The sequence below is a fragment of the Protopterus annectens genome, chromosome 7.part1 (assembly GCF_019279795.1).
Source record: "Protopterus annectens isolate FY-2018-M chromosome 7.part1, PAN1.0, whole genome shotgun sequence".
Lineage (NCBI taxonomy): Eukaryota > Metazoa > Chordata > Ceratodontiformes > Protopteridae > Protopterus > Protopterus annectens.
Genome location: NC_056740.1, coordinates 273,606,553 through 273,624,562, shown reverse-complemented (window position 1 = coordinate 273,624,562; position 18,010 = coordinate 273,606,553). Strand labels below are relative to the sequence as shown.

The 18,010-nt window shown below is 41.3% G+C and overlaps 1 protein-coding gene across 1 annotated transcript; it reads left to right on the top strand.

Annotated features, from left to right (window-relative positions):
* The first annotated feature begins 359 nt into the window (after window positions 1–359).
* Window positions 360–1,724, top strand: LOC122807576 (beta-1,3-galactosyl-O-glycosyl-glycoprotein beta-1,6-N-acetylglucosaminyltransferase 3-like). Its single transcript, XM_044078489.1, has one exon. It carries the CDS (start codon window positions 360–362, stop codon window positions 1,722–1,724), a length of 1,365 nt encoding a protein of 454 aa, XP_043934424.1.
* The last annotated feature ends 16,286 nt before the right edge of the window (window positions 1,725–18,010 follow it).

The window sequence follows — 18,010 nt, the reverse complement described above, 5'->3', positions numbered from 1 at the left end:
TAAAACATAACTTACAAGAAAAGTCTAACAGATGGTGAAGGATTCCTGATTTTTATTGCATGTGACATTCAGTGGTTAACTGAATATTAACTTTTACTATCAATAAATTATGATGCAAGCAAGAAAAAAATATACCATCCTATCAAACAGCAAGCTTCAAAGATTATAGTGTGAAAAAAAAGTAATGAAGCAGCCGTGTGTTTTATAGTTTGTTTTATAAGGAAACTAAAGAAAGTTTTTCTTTTGAAAGCTGATTATGTCAGCTCTCAAATTAAATGCTGTCTTCTAAGGAATAAGCAGTTTGACAACAACCTTCAAAGCTCTAATGGATTAGGAAAAGCTTTTTAAACAGTTACATTATGAGATTTAAAATCAAGCTCATTTTGCTGTATCTCCAGAAATCTTTGCTTATCATTACTGGAATATTAATATTAACCAGCATTTTGATGCATAAACCATTAAAGCATGATCATAGTCAAACAGAATTCATTGGCTATGCAGTTCAACAATACAGAAAAGAATGCCAACGGTACAGTTCTAAAGATCAGCAATTGTCTACGCATTCTGGAATTAGCTGCTCCAAAATAGCAAAAGGGGATCCAGAGGCTATTGTACAGGCTTCTTTGAGTGCGCTCTCTGTTAAAAATAAGAGAAAACTTTTAAGTGAGGATTTCTATCTTAACTTGACTAAAACTTGCTCTTATTTTAAGACTTCTCGGAGGTATATCACACAGCCTCTTAGCAAAGAGGAAGAAGATTTTCCACTTGCATATTCCATGGTTGTACATGAAAATATTGAAATGTTTGAAAGACTTTTAAGAGCTATTTATTCTCCACAGAATATCTACTGCATCCATGTGGACCAAAAGTCTCGGAACTCATTTACACGAGCAGTAAGAGCAATTGCAACTTGCTTTGATAATGTTTTTGTGGCCAGTAAACTAGAAACAATCGTCTATGCATCTTGGTCAAGGGTACAGGCTGACCTGAACTGTATGAAAGACCTTCTGGAAAGTAAAGTCAAATGGCACTATGTGATCAACACTTGTGGTGCTGATTTCCCAATTAAAACTAATGCTGAGACTGCTAGAATGCTCAAGTTACTTAATGGGAGAAACAGCCTAGAATCTGAAAAGCCATCAGCTTACAAGGAAGGACGTTGGAAGTTTCATCATGAAGTCAACAACAGCATAATAAGGACAGAAATAAAAAAATCTGCACCACCTATTAAAACACCAGTATTTACTGGAAATGCCTACTTTGTTCTTGCAAGGAAATTTGTGAGATACTTGTTTTATGACCCTGTTCCTCAGCAGCTGATAAAGTGGGTGCAGGACACATATAGCCCTGATGAGCACCTCTGGGCTACACTATATCGCATACCTGAAGCCCCAGGTTCAGTTCCACCCAATATGAAGTATGATGCAACAGATATGCAAGCCATTGTAAGGTTAGTAAAATGGGAATACTTAGAGGGGGATATCTACAAAGGAGCTCCATACAAACATTGTACTGGCAGCCACAGACATGCAGTCTGCATATATGGAAGTGGTGATCTCAACTGGATGCTACACCAACATCACTTGCTTGCGAATAAATTTGACCCCCTTGTAGATGACATTGTAATACAATGTCTGGAAGAGTATCTAAGGCAAAAAGCTCTGTGTGGTATAGATTTCTTACTACAAAATGCTGAGGAGGTTTTTGACTCAGTAAGGACCTAATCATAAGATTTTATAAATGTATTTTATCACCGAATTCTATATTTCTAGTTTAAAGGTAATTATTTTAGTTAAAAATTATTTACTACATAGTAATGTAAGTCAATATTATATGACAATGATATATTACAGGATGACACTGAGGTATAAATGCAGTTTATTTCAAAATATAGGGTCATTTGAAAATAAAACAAAACAGTAGTCTGTTAGTACAGAAAAAAGTAGCTCTCTGTAACAGAAGGTATGGGTCTCTACTTTAATCCATGTTATTGACTTTTAAATATAACATTAATGCAAAGTCAAAATAAATGCAATTACTTCACTCCTTAAAATGAAAGTCCTAAATATGTAGTGTTGTCTGCCCCCATGAAGAAAACAGTACTAGCATCTGACATATTTGTTCTTTATGACATGAAAGCACTTAATTGTTTATTAAATAAAAGGCTTTGGTTGTTTCACCAGATACTTTTAGCTTGTTTTTATTTCTTGAATAGCACACTGACTGCCAACATCTGTGGTTGTTTTCCTTGTTTATTTAACTTTAATAAATGTATTTATTTTGCAATGTTGTTTAGCTAGAAACTGTAGCAGTTCTCTGCAGTTTGGCTGGTCTCATACATGTTAAAACACTGTGTAGTTACAGCCAGATAATTTCAGGTATGCAATGTCAGACACAAACATTTTTGGCAAACTGATTTTAGTAGCTTTCTTTTGGTTCTTTTTGCATAACCAACACTATTATCCACTGTTTTCATAAAAAAGTGTATTGAAGCTTGTCAGTAATGATAAACAGTGAAAAATGGATAAGTGCCATTCCACCAAACTCTAAAGCTGTACAACTGGCAAGTAAAAGACTGATGAAATGGGAATAACAATTACATTTTAGAATACTCTCAGGTATTCCAAAGAACAAAGTCTCTAATTTTTAAAGGTTGAAGCCAGCAGCCCATGTAAGATACCAGCTTGTTTTCTATGAGGCCAGAGCAAATTTAAAAAAATTTTTGCATTTAATAATTATGCATAGTCACAGTGATAACGGATCAAACTAAATGCATATGGATAACATTCAACAAATGTTTACAAATCACTGGAGAGAGAGAGAGAGAGAGAGAGAGAGAGAGAGAGAGAGAGAGAGAGAGAGAGACAGAGAGAGAGAGAGAGAGAGAGAGAAAGAGAGAGAACATTGCACTGAGCCAGCTCTTAGTTAATTTATGTGTATGGGGAGTGATCACAAATGTCTTTCTGATTTTATGTGAATAAAAAGACTGAAGTTGTGGTACTTCAAAGTATTCACCATACACTGAGGTGCAGTAGTCTCGGAGTCTGTATAAATACCTAGCTCTGAGGTGTCGGGATGCAATTTCCTACATTAAAAGTGAAAGGTTCAGAAGGGTGAAGCCTCCCCTACATATGTGTTACAGTTTCACTGTCCAGTGTAGTCTTGAGTAATTTCATTGTCATGATCACAGTTTTTAATAACTGAGTATCTCAGTTTTTTTCATCAAGCTGTGTGTATGTGGGATATGGTAGTCTGAGAAAATTAGCTTTTGTAAACTTAATTCATGTCTACAGACTGTCCCTAAGAAGCTTCATTTCAATACAGAGTAAAAGTATTATGTATTTTTATGGCTGTATGAAATACTAAAATGATGGCATAACTCTTGGTTAGTTTCTGGCCTGTTATTTTGAGGTGAGTCTCAAGGTCTTTTTATGGTCTGGGACAATCTCCCCATGAGAAAATTTGAAAATTTCCAGCTTAGCATAAGGTCCTAGTAGATTAGATTATTTTTTTTCTCAAAATAGTCTTTACCACGGATAACCTTTTAAGAGTACCTATTAATATATCCAAATTCTGATATAACTAAACAGGAAATAAAGAGGCTAGGTACCCTGTGCACCTTTATTCATTTATTAAATTTTATGAGATAGCAGTGACTGTAATGCTGGCATTCATAAAGATTTATAGCATGCATGTGTAGTGCTCACAACAAAGAGCACCATTATACATCTCTGAAAAGAATGTTTAAAGAGGTAACCATGAACACGTAATGCCTGCATGCTGACCGGAGAGCCACATGTATTAAAACTGAGCAGTGCTCTAATGGTGAGAAGTAAAGGTACTGCAGCAACGTGACATTCTGCATGAGATAATATAAGATGCAATATAAAGTGCAGCGCTATAGGTGATGACACACAGCTGCAAAGTGGACACTGATTGTTGTCTGGGGATGTGAAATGCAGTGCATCACAGAATAAAAAAGGATGATCAAACACATGTAACTAATGTCTCTCCAATTAATGTGGTAGAAATTACATAACTAGGAAAATGGGGAAGGGAGAATACACCAAGAAGATGGAATGTAGAGCTTACTTTCCTATATAAAGATAGAAGAATGGAGGTGGAAGGTATACATGGGTAAGCTAGGGAAGAAAAGATGGACGCATTTGGTAAAAAGGTACGGAAAGTCAAACAACTAACATACACACCAACAGGGAAGGAAGTACATACAAAAGGTAGGGTGAAAAAATTGGTGACTCAGACATACAGAGAGAAAATAAATGGTGATGTGAGCTGTGGTCCATGACAAAGTTATGGATAATGACTCAGAAGGCAAGGTAACACCAGGAAGGGGAGTGGAAATGATCATAGTATGGTGGACTGTCAGTATGGCCTAGATGGTAACGTATCCAGGTATTATGGTCTTGGATGGTCAATATCACAGGTTGCTCATTGCTCTTATGGCCCAAGGGCTAATGCTTTCCAATCAAGCAAATCAGCCATTCACTCTAGATGTCACTCAAGGTGATCATCTGTATGCTAGTCCACCTCAGAACTCACCAAATGCTGCAGCTGTCACTGTAGCAACAAAGGTAGCACTGCTAGTCTGTTTTCAGAAAGGGAGATTTCACCCCCACCTGACAGACAGACCTATAAGGTTCCTAGATGTATAGGTTCTTGCTAAGTTTATTGGAGAACATTGTAAAGCTCAACCACATTACCAAATACTGCTAGGAGACTAACAATGCCTCCATTAAGCAGACTTTCTCCTCATATCCCCAGAGAAAATTTGCAATCATTACCCATCCAGTCTGGTTTTAAAGGTTGCTAGGGATGTACTCTGCTTGACTGGTAAGGTAGCCTATTCCAGAAATTGGGGCTATATTGAGTAAGGCATTTCTCATGCCATTTAGTGTTGATAAGGTCGTATAATTTTAGATTTCAAGAATGGGTTTTGTTTTACTATTGGTTCTATTTCGGTGAAGGAGTTCAAAGAGTGCTGGGTTATTCATAGCACAGACGGTTAAGCAGATATCACACCTCAGAAGTCTGTAAGACACTGAGTAGAGGAATGGAGATTTTAATCAATAAGAGTATCTAAGAGTACTGACCTCTACGATCTCATGCTGTGGAAACTTTGTCATGCTGGTTTAATAGCTTAGCTAGGTACATGTCAAAAGTTGCATCATATTCAATGATGGACTTAATAAGAGATGAGTGAACTCAGCGTATAGCATCTTTTGACCTTAAGGAGGTATCACAAAGGATACGCTGTACAAGGAAGAGGGATTTGTTAACCAGTATAGAGATGTGATACTCAAAACTAAACATACATATGCAAGCCCGTGATTAATGTGTCAAATTTAAGTGGAATTCTACATATACATTAAGCAGCAGGGATGCTAAATTTACCAAAGAAACTATGCTGCATTTCTTGATTTGGGGGAATAATCCTACATTTCATATACAAAGCAATTGTTTGATACAATACCTTGCAAGAGAATCTGAGTATCAACATGGGATTTAGTAACTGTTCCCATTTTCTCATCCTAAACATATTTGCATAGCTGCAGGACCTTGATAACAGTTTTTATTTCACAGAAATATATACCAATGAAGAGGGGACCCAGGACAGAGCCCTAAAGGCAAAACTGGTGAAAATTTTCTATCAAGACCAAATATTTCCAACCTTGACAAGATGGGTTTCTGTCAGATAGTCAATTTCTGATCCAATGAATGATGTAGGGTAAATGTTGAGTTGGCAAAGTCTGTCAGTAATCCCAGGATGGGAGATAGTATCAAAGGCCTTGGCAAGGTCTAGATAAGTAGAGCAGATGGTATGCCCCTTATCCACGACCTTGGTAAGCTGTTCAAGGAGCTGACCCAGCTTCAGAAAGGTCTGCCTTTTACAAAGCCAAACTGGTGTGTATCCATAAGGTTGCAGTTTCTGTGAATGAACACTCTTTTTCTTATTTTTTTCAGCTGTCAGCTGCTTTATGTGCATGGTACAGCATAGTCTGGGAATTTGCCCTTTCCCCATTGTTGTGCAATCTTGGAGTTGATATAAATAATTAGCATGGGGTGTGGGGGTTGTAGGGGGGCTTTTCACCTGCAAAAAATTTTGATTGTTGTTTCTTTTTTTTTTTTTTTTGTTTTGTTTTTTTCAATATTTTTTAAATTTGCTATAAAAAGATTGCTATTTTTGAATTTGCTTTTTGGACTATTTGATCTATATATATAAAGTCACTTCTGTCATTTATTATTTCAGCTACAACATATTCCATAGGCTTGCAAATAATATCTGTGAGACTAATCGGCCTATATCTGCCAGGGTTAGTAGAGCAACCACTTTTATGAAAGATCATCACAACTGCACTTCTCTACACCTCAGGCACATAACTATTGGAATGATTCAGGTTGAAGAGTTGATGGAAGGGTGTTGCTAGGTGGGACTTTACACTTCTCTGAAGAATCCAGGGATATTGTGAGGACCCATCAAAGTAATGTTTCAGTTTTGGAAAGTACCAAAAGGATTATATATATATATATATATATATATATATATATATATATATATATATATATATATATATATAATAATAATTCAAGCAGATGGCATAATGGTTAAGGTCCCATCCACAAGGTACAAGGTTTGATCCTGACCTCCAACCAATGTCTGTTTGGATTTTGCATGTTCTCTCTGTATTTCTATGGGGTTCCTCCCACTTCCAAAAAACATTGAGTGTTTCCATCTCAAACACCATTCCAAAGAATGTAGCTGTGGGCAGCAGCACATACTCTATATGGTCCCTGTAGGGGGAAGAGTTGTAAAGACCAACGACTTTGGGCGTCTACTTTGGTGCACAGTATACTCAAGATAAGAGATCCTGGATCACAGACTGTGCGCCATGGCATGGAGATGATTTGGTCATGTTGACTAATTTCACCAAAATGGACATGGGTAGTTACCTGTGATACATGGGTTGAGGACCTGGCCTACTCTGACTGATGTCAGGGACCCATGCTAATGGTGGGAGGAGTATATGTGTCCCTAATGGCCAGTGTGAGCCACTGGCTGGCTGGTCAGCCTGGTTTACCTGATAGCTCTATTGAGCGAAAGCTGGATGTAAAACCAATCAACCTGCCAAACATGAATTGCTGCACTTAATGTAGGTTCACTGACAGGACACAGCTTGAAAGTGTATGGCATGATGATATGGAGGAGGGCTGATCCTCCTATGTATCCAAGAGACAAGATGGAAGGGCAGTGCAGCCCACTTGGCTTAGGATCCAGAGTCTACTACTCAGGAGGGGGGCAGCCTAGAAATGGTTTGGGATTTGTGAGAGAGAGGCTTCAGAAGGCAGTGAGGAATATCATAAAAATTAGTGACAGACCCATTACAGTGTAATGATAGGGCAGTATTCATAATCTCAGCCTATGTCCCACAACATGTGGTAGTGAGGAAAAGAGTGTATTCATACAGCAATTGCAGGACCTACTAAATAAAGCAGGACAACATGAATAATGTTGATAGAAGTAGAGGCCATTTTAGACTTCTGTCTGGCAAGGCTTGATAACAACCAACACATGGCTCAGGAAGAGAGACAGTCACAAGATCACATACAATAGTGGCAAATGTGCAACTTAGGTAAACTTTCTCCTAGTAAGGAAAAGGCACTGGGGTAGAATCAATGATTGCCAAGTCATCCCCAGTGAAACAGTTGGCACAGAAGGCTCCAATGTGAACAGAGACCAGGCTGAAGACCTGGAAGTTAAATGGAGAGAAAGTAGTTCAAGGAATTACTCAGATCTCTAGCACCCCAAGGAGAGAAGGAACTAGGTGAAGCTGAAAAAGAATGGCAGCACCTCCCAGAAGTCAACAAAAGAAAGAAGGAGTGCAGAAAAAAGTGTGAGATAGAAAAGACCAACCAGGATAGGAAGGAATACTGGTTGGCTAACAAAGAAGCTAAGAAAGGAGTTGCAATAGCAAAGAACAAGGCATCAGAGGCACTGTACCTACTTTTAGAAAGTGACTTAGTAGGTGTCACAAAGAAACTATATCAGGTTGCAAGGCAAAGACAGAAAGAAAATAGTCAGGCACCCTTCATAAGGCATGCCAGCAACAACCTGCCCACCAGTCAACAGCACATCAAAAGCAGATGGAAGGAGCATTTCCATCAGCTTCTGAATGAAGAAAACCCCACAGAAGCTGTACTGTCCCAGAAACAGCCTATCATGGGAGAAGAAGAGGAGCCCACCCTAGAAGAAGCAAGAATAACACTAAGGTAAATGAAGTCAGGGAAAACAACAAGTTCAGATGAGGTCACAGCAGATGATAAAGACGTTGGGTAAGATGGGAAGAAATGTCTCCTGAGGGTACTCATAGCAGTGTGGAGAGGAGGGTGTACCCCAGATGACTGAAGAATAAGCAAACTCATGCCAGTGTACAAGAACAAAGGGGACATCCACAACTGTGTGCAGTACAAAGGCATCAAACTCCTATCACATTGCATGAAAGTTCTGGAGAGGGTGATTGATAAACAGTAGATGGGAGATGAACAGCTTATATTCAGATCAGGATGCAGCATAACTGACCCAATATTTGCAGTGAGGCGGATGGTTGAGAAGAAGCTAGAGATGAAGAAAAAGTCCAACTGGGCATTCCTAGACTTGGAGAAAGCATATGACAAGGTCCTAAGAAAGCTGATCTGGGCAGTACTGTGGTGGTTCAAAGTCCCAGAAACATTGGTAGAATTCGTGCAGGCTATGTACAAGGACCCAATGTCTCAAGTACAAACAGTGTTCAACCTCACAGAATGGTTCCTGGTGGGAGTGGGTGTACACCATGGTTCGGCTCTGAGCTCTCTGCTGTTCATACTGGTGCTGGACTACATTAGCAGGTTTGAGGGGAGAGATCAACAAAGTTGCTGTATGCAGATGATGTGGCATTACAGGCAGACCAGACTCTGAGCAAGAACTTCAGCAAAGGATAGGAGAATGAGGTGCAAAACCGAAGGCACATGGAATAGATAAGACTATGGTAATGGAAGCAAATTTGAAAAATCAGATGAAGCTAAAAATTAAGATAAAAGGGAAGATAGTGGAACAAGTAAATAGCTTCAAGTATCTGAGAGGCATGGTTGAGGATAGGGAAAGTCTGAATGAAGAAATCAAAGCTATAATCAGGGGGACGCAGCTAACTGGCATAGAATCTCAGGTGTACTATATGACAGAAGAATGCCAAAAAAGCTGAAAAGTAAGGTGTACAAGACAGTGGTGCAACCAGTACTGCTGTATGGTACAGAAACCTGGTAAGTAAAGGCAGATCAGATGAAGAAGCTAGAGGTGATGTAAATGAAGTGCCTGAGAAGGGTCGTAGGATGCACACTGTAGGACAGACAAAGAAATGAGGACATAAGAGCAGAAGCTAAAGTAGCTCCAATTGCAGAAAAGATCAAAGAAAACAGATTACAGTGGTTTGGACATGTGCAGAAAAGAAGAAGACAATCTAGTGAAGAAGATTTGGAACAGACAGGAAGAAGGTAAGAGGAAATGAGGATGTCCAGCAAAGAAGTGGATGGATTATCTGAAAGGAGATCTGCAACAGTCAGGCATGAGTGTCAACACAGACATGAGAGCGGCATTGAATCAAGGGAGGCAGTGACAGTTAATACAATATCCCAACCCCATACAAAAAGTGGGAAAAAAAGGGGTCTGATGATGATGAATGCTAGCAATATCATTGGAGTCACAGAAGAAGGTATTATTAAAGGCAAGTTCAGTGCAGAATTGTAGGCTACTTCTAAACTTCTTTATATAGCTGAAGAAGGCCTCATGCTTGTTTTTTGAATTATTTGTAATTCTAAGTTCATAGCTGCCCTTACATTTCCTAATGTACTGTCAGAAGGCCCTGCTGACATGACATCAGCTATAGCAGTAGGTGGAGTCTGTGATGACTCTGTCTGGACTTTCTCTTCCTTTTCTATTGGTCATGGATATATGATACACAACTGGAAAACTATAATAAGTGAACCATAGTAAAATGATGCCATAAAAAGTGTTGACTGTAAGGATATCCACAACATACTCACCCAGCTACCCTGACAAACATTAATGTCTTCTGTGGCAGACAACTATATTCAGTTTATGGTCTGCAGAAGCTTCTTCTTCTTCTTTATTTCAGTTTTTCATGGTTAGAGGTCACCACAGAGTATCACCGGTCCACTAATGATTTGGCAGTGGATTTTTATGGTGTTGAGTTGCCAGCCCAGTGCCCAACTTTCAAAGAAGGAACACCCACACATGCACGCACCTAACTGCATGTCTTTAACATTCACTTAATTGAAGGGAGGACATGCAGACTCCACACAAAAGGCACTCCAGGCGAGAATCAAACCAGAGAACCTCTTGCTTGTTAAAAGTTTCTGAGTTGCCCATACTTTACTTGGATAGAGGGAAGTTTCTCTGTTCACCTGTGAGAGAGGGGAACTTTGAGCAGCCATCTGTCCCTGGAGGAGTGGTTCCAGCCCAGAAGTTAGTAGTTTAAAAACTGCGTTTGCACAGTTTAGTGCACCGGGCAGCACCGGTTAGCTAGGCTTAAATTATTCCCGGCACCACTAAGTCTCCTCTTCAGTTTTTTACTTGAAACTAGTCTAACTCTCAACCTAAGCACTCAAAAAGCATCCTACAGTCCAGCACTTGTACAGACCTAATAGCAAGCACTAATATACCCTGACACTTGACTGCCCAGCAGGGCAAGGCTCTTTATCCACCCCTCACCAACCAAGTGACTAAGCAGCTCATCCTACTATTCAGGCATGACCAAAGGGCAACTTCAGGTGTATTCTCCAGTCCAGCTGGTGAATCTGGGTATCCTGAGGCAATGTTACAACTGCCTCATGTACACAGACAGCACTCTCCTCCTACCACAAAACACTAACATATGCGAGAGATGCAGTTATACAGCCAAACTGGAGGCTAAGGTCTCTCCACCCAAGATTGGAACAGACAGTCATGAGGAGAAGGTTAACACTTGCACCACACCTCCAGCCTCACATAGACCTACTAAACCAGCACTGGCAAAAATTACACATAAATACATAAAATCATACTCGGAGGCTCTAAATAAAAACCTGCAAAAGCATCAGGGAGCTCCAAAGCAGACACCCACAAAACCTGCACCTCCTGTCACAAACCAGGCAACACATAAAACACAAAATCAATGTGCCCTTAAGGCGAAATAACATACCTAACACGCTAGTAATAGGTGACTCAATAGTCAGGCACACTGATGTCCCACTTACTAGGCTGGACAAGGAGAAGGTTACTGTTAGCTGCTTATCGGGTGCCAGAATCTGCCACATAACACAAGCACTCAGGTCACTCCAGAACAAGTACAAATATGACTCTGTCACTGTTCATGCTGGTGTGAATGACGTGAGACGTACCTCCCTGGACTACATGAAAAGAGACATGGAAGAGCTCTCTGATCATATAGCCCAGGTGGGTATGACCCTGCCCCTGAGTAGCATCCCGCCCTCACCAAGAATGATACCTCAGTATAAAGAAAAAAATATCAATTTCAACAATTGGCTAAGCTTCTGGTGTCATTCAAAGGGGATCCAGTGTCTGTCAGCCTGGGATGATATGCTCGACAAAGCCATGTTGCTTCGCAAGAGACGGCTTGCATCTATCACCCCTTGGCTTTCGAATACTGGCCAAGGCTCTTGCTGCCCCCATAGTGCCTTTTTTAGGCAAGGCTCAAAATTCAAACCCACCACTGTAAACAGCACAAGTAAAAAAATGGGGATTATGCTACTCAACGCCAGGAGTTTAAATCTCAAAATGCATACGCTCGAAGCACTCCTAAGTATGGAGAACGTTGACACCTGTGCAGTAACTGAAACCTGGTTCACTGCTCCAGAGAGCACTCCAGCACTACTGGGTTACAACTCATACCACATATTTCGGCCACAGAACACGGACCGAAACACAAAAGTAGGGGGTGTATCCATATTCATCAAGGATACCCACACCTCCAGGTTAGTGGCGCAGCATGATACTTCTGAGATCATCCATGTGCAACTAACATCGGGCAAATCTGCAATGCAATTTGTGGCCTGCTACAGATCACCCTCCATGACCCAGGACCACTACTCCGCCTTTCTGGAGACACTGGAAAATATGAAGGTCCTACCGAACACCCTGATATTGGGTGATTAAAATTACCCTACTATTAACTGGGAAAACTACTTGAGTACAAACTCTCAGGCTCAGCGCTTTCTGGAATTTATCAATTCAAGTGCCCTGGATCAGCTGGTAAACTCCCCTACCAGAGGCCACAACATATTGGACCTGGTCATCACCAACATGGGCGACAGGAGTTCCATACCAGAGGTCAACCCGTTACTGGTTAGATCAGACCATAAGCTAATCACCCTGGATGTCCACACCCCACCACTACCCCCAACCAAGAAAACCACAGTGAAAAACTTTTCTAAAGCAAACTTCACCTTACTTAAGGCAGAGGTGGTAAGTTTCACAGCTCCCACGCTAAACGATAACACTGCCCAAGATGCAGAATCCTTTACAATTGCACTCTATGAGCACCTACAAGGATGCATGGATCATGCCATCCCTAGCAAAACCAAGACTCACTCTCCTAAGAGAAGGAAACCAGTCTGGTGGACCCCTGCCATAAACAGGTTATACAACAGAAGGGAGGAAACTAGTTCAGAAAAAAAGCAAATCCCAAGAAGGAAAGACATCCCTGATCAGTATCAGTAAGAAACTAAGGTCCCTCATAAAATCATCCAAGGCTAACTTCAAAAGAAAAATAGCCAAGGATTCGAAAGATAACCATAAAGCCTTCTTTAGCTATGTCAAGAATCTAAGTGGCAACTCACAGATATGCTCTGAGCTAGTGCAAAATAGCACATAATATACTGAACCTACTGATATTGGCAACATCCTGGCAGATAGATTCAGTGCAAACTTCACCTCCCTCTCACCTTCAAAAGGGCCCACAACAATACCGGAAAAGTGTAGTGTCCCGGAAATCACAGAAGCACAGGTGAAAACAGCCCTTTCAAAAGCCAATAACACAGCATCAATGGGGCCAGACGGTGTCCCAAACTGTGTCTTGCACGAACTACAGAATGAACTAACCCCCCACCTAAACACGCTGTTCAACCTCAGCTTCTCCACAGGCTATGTGCCCATAGAATGGTGCACAGCAACGGTTATTCCACTCCACAAAGGAGGGGCCACAACTGACCCTAGTAACTATCACCCCATAAGCCTGACTAGCCTGGTCTGTAAGGCTATGGAGCGCATCATCATGGAACTCATTAACAAGGATATCGGGAAGCTCCAAACACTTGACCCGACCCAGTTCGGCATTGTTATGGGCAGATCATCACTACTAAACCTGGTTGACTTCTTCGAGACAGTCACCAAAGCCATAGTCGAGGGAAAGGTGGTTCACACAGCCTACCTTGATCTCGCCAAGGCGTTCAACACCATTCCTCACTCGGGTATTATAGAAAAACTCACCAGCCTGAACATAAACCCCTACATCACAAGATGGGTTGCCAACTGGCTTACAGACACAGCTCACAAGGTAAGAATAGTGGGCTCCAGGTCCGACTCTAAACCAGTCACAAGTGGTGTCTCGCAAAGCTCGGTTCTGGGACCCCTACTGTTCGGCATATATTTCTCAGAAGTACAGGCAAACACAGGAGGACTGTGGCTAACCAAGTTCGCCGATGACTGCAAACTGGGAGCCATAATTGACTCTCCGGCTGACAAGGACATCCTTCAAAAAGGCCTTACTGAGACAGACACCTGATGTCAAAGTCATGGCCTCAAGCTAAATGCCAAAAAATGCATAGTCATCCCGTCTGGGAAAAACAAACCACCCACAAATTATCACATAGGCGGCAACCCCCTTAATACAGAAGAGGTAATAAGAGATCTGGGGACCCAGGTAGATAGTAAGCTCTCCTTTGACAATCATATTGTCAAAGTAGTTAGGAAATCCTTCTATGTGGCCCATCTAATTACTAAGGAGTTCGCATCTAGAAATAAAGAGGTTATAGTGCCCCTCTACTCATCACTCATCAGACCCATCATAGAGTACAATGCCCCATTTGGGATGTACCTCACAAGACACTTCCAACAGCTGGAAAGACCACAAAAGCACCTCACCAAGAGGATCACTGTCCTCAAACATATGTCCTATGCAGCCCAACTGAAAAAACTCCGGCTGTACTCAGTGGCATATCGCTTACTCAGAGGTGATCCCTGCCTGACTTACAAAGCCATGGCCAACTTAGAATTGATGGACATGCTCCACCTAAAGAAATCCAAGTCACTGCGAGCCACGGGCCCTAGTGAGCTAAACCTCACCACAACAATAAATAGAACATGCTAGAGGGATAGATTCCTGTCACAGAGACTCCCCATACTTTGGAACAAAATTCCTAACTACATTAGGCAGAGCCCCTCACTAACACTCTTCAAGAGAAGCCTTGACGAGTGGATGGGTAACAGAAAATACACCCCTGGGATCACTTCATTGGCTCTGCTTGACAGAGGCTCAGTTAATTAATCAATGGGGAGGCAAAAACAAACACACTCTGGCTAGGTTTATAAATGCCCTCGATAGCCTAGTACCTACCTATGAACCTATAAACCTATGCTGTGAGGTGACAATGCTAACCGCTGCACCACCGCTGCCTAACTTATGCTCTGCAGAAGCAATAAGGAAAAACAACTACTGCACTTGGATGCCTGACAGAGCTGGCTGGGGAGGATGAGAATGACCCCTGTCCACTTGGTCATCCAGAATTGAGAAAATAGGCTCTGCTTCACCACTTGGATGCAAGAACATTAGGTGCTGTACCCGGGGACCACAAGACTGTGATCACATGCTGCCACTATACATTCATACACAGCTAATACACTCTATGAAAGCCTAACCTTTGTGGGTGGGTACTATATTTTAGTGTGAGGGTAGGGGTGTTACACGGTGGTGGGTAGATAGTTCTTCAGGACCAGCATGCTTTCCAATTTCTTACAACTCAACTCTCACCACAGAGGAATGACTAGCAGGATTGGGCTACCAAGGCAGAAACAAATAGGCTAAAGGGATTTCACCTAGACTGGAGATGTCCAGATCTCACAACCATGGAACAAGTGAGCTGAAGGGGTTCAGACAGAGGAGCTATCAGGCCAGTCCTGTGGAATTAAAAAAGAAGTATTACTAAACAGTGATGCTACAATTACTGGAGAGGGTCAGGGTGGCACTACTTCAGGTCATAGTACTGATGCTTGCATTGCAGAGTGATGGATGCCCATATTCCTACACAAAATCTGGGCCAGGTCATGCTAGGCACCTGAATTTTTCAAAAAGGCCATCATAATGACACAACAAGTCCTTCTTAAACTACTTGCAAAAAAGAATAAGAATGTCCTACTCTCCTTGACATGTCAACCTGGATCCCTGCCTTTGATAGGTGTTGATGTAACCATGGCCACATAGTCAGTCAAAAAAGCAGGTAACATGGTGGATACAGATGCACAGTGTCAAGTTTATGAATCATATGCTGCTCACTCCTGTGCTGCTTGGTGGTGCTACACATGACTCTGTGTTCTATGGTGCACAAGTATAGACAATCCATCCACATTTGGAGGGTTTATAACAACTGAAAAAGGAGTCCTTCATGATGGAGCTATTTTAAATTATTGAAAGACATTTGTGCCATATTGTCTAATTTGCATACTGCCTGTACTAACAGGCATAAATCATCATAGTATAAAGGACTGCTGCCATGTAAAGCATTAGCAATCCACATTCTAGCACTAGGAAATACTGGATACTAAGAATAAAGTTAGAGTCATTATAAGTGGAAGTAAGGTGGAATAGACATGAAATACACATCTTGCACAAATGTACTGCTGGAGGAGCCTGTCAGGGAATGGGAAGGTATACTATGCTGTTATAGAGGTAACTGTCTGCTACACATGAATATTTCAGGGTAGATATTCTTTATATTAGCAGGTAGGACAGCAGGCAATATAGATCTGAAGGTATTGGGTTGAAATGGAACAAGTATGGCTATATATGCAGCATGTAGAACTTTTTGTACCCTGCTTTGTGACAATCACGATCCCCTCCTGCCTGCTCACTGCCACCCATTTGTTACCATAGGAGGTGAGATCTCTACACCCCATTCATCCCTTCTAGAGGTGAGATCTAAGCAGAGATGTACAGTGTTTTCATCTGTCTAAGGGCAAGGGGAATTCTGTTTAATGTCCTAACTTCCTCTGTGCATGCCCAGCAGTGCACCACAGGATTTAGTATGGCATCCACAGTAGTGTATCTTTCATTTGTACATATGAGTGATGCCTAACGACCGTCTTCCCTCTCTTAAAGCTAGAACTTCCATGTATCCCTGGATTCCACAGAACTTTATCTATCATTTGCATACATGAGTGATGCCTGATGACAGTCTTGCCTCTCTTAAAGCTAGAACCTAGTTCAGGTTTGTAAAAGGCAGAGAATGTCTCCTAAACCTGATAGACTTCTTTGAAGCAGTCACCAAAGCCGTAGACGAGGGTAAGGTGGTTCACACAGCCTATCTAGATCTCGTCAAGACTTTTGACACTATCCCCCACTCTAGAATTATAGATAAACTCACTTAACTAGGTATAAATCCCTATGTCACAAGATGGGTTGCCAACTGGCTCACTGACAGAACCCACACTGTGAAAGTAGCAGACTCCAAATCCGACTTCAGACCAGTGACAAGTGGAGTAACACAGGGTTTAGTCCTGGTTCCTCTCCTGTTTGGTATCTACTTTTCTGAAGTACAGGCTAACACAGAAGATCTTTGGCTAATGAAGTTTGCCGATGACTGCAAACTAGGAGCCATAATCAAAACTCCTAACGATGTGGTCATCCTACAAAAGGGCCTCACTGAGACAGATGCCTGGTGTCAAAGCCATGGGCTCAAGCTCAATGCCAAAAGTACATTATCATCCCCTTTGGAAAAAAACTCTGTACCCATGAGCTATCACATAGGTGGTAGATTACTTAACACTGAAAGTGTGATAAGAGACCTTGGGACACAGGTGGACAGTAGTCTTTCCTTTGATAATCGCATTGCCACAGTAGTCAGGAAATCTTTCTACATGGCACACCTCATCACAAAAGGTTTCTCATCCAGGAAAAAAGAGGTCATTGTTCCCCTCTACTCATCACTCAATAGACCCATTATAGAGTACAATGCCCCTTTTGGTATGTACCTCACAAGACATCTACAACAACTGGAAAGGCTGCATAAATACCTCACAAAGAGGATTACCGGCCTCAAACAGATGCCCTACCCAGACCATCTCAGAAAACTCCAGCTTTACTCTGTCACATATCACCTACTCAGAGGTGATCTCTGCCTAACATACAAAGCTATGTCAAACCCAGAGCTGTTGGACATGCTCCACTTAAAGAAATCCCAATCCCTCTGAGCTACCCGCTCTAGGGACCTAAACTTGTCACCACAATAAATAGAACCTGCTGGAGGGATATAATCCTGTCCCAGAGACTTCCCATACTCTGGAACAAACTGCCTATATATATATATATATATATATATATATATATACATATATATATATATATATATATATATAGATATATAGATATATATAGATATATATCAAACAAAGCTCCTCATTAGCACTCTTCAAGAAAAATCTTGATGATTGGATGGGAAATAGGAAATTCACCCTGAGAATCACCTGTGTGGCTCTGCTCAACAGGGGCACAGGAAAATAATTTTCTTGGGTGGCAAAAGCCAGGGTACCTTTTTGGCTAGGCTTATATAGGCCCTAGGGGCCACCTATGAACTGCCATGTATCCCTGGCTTCCACCTGGGATTCTGCAATAAGAATGAGTATTATACATGCACCTCACACATTTTGCCCCGAAGAGAGGTGAGTCAGCAT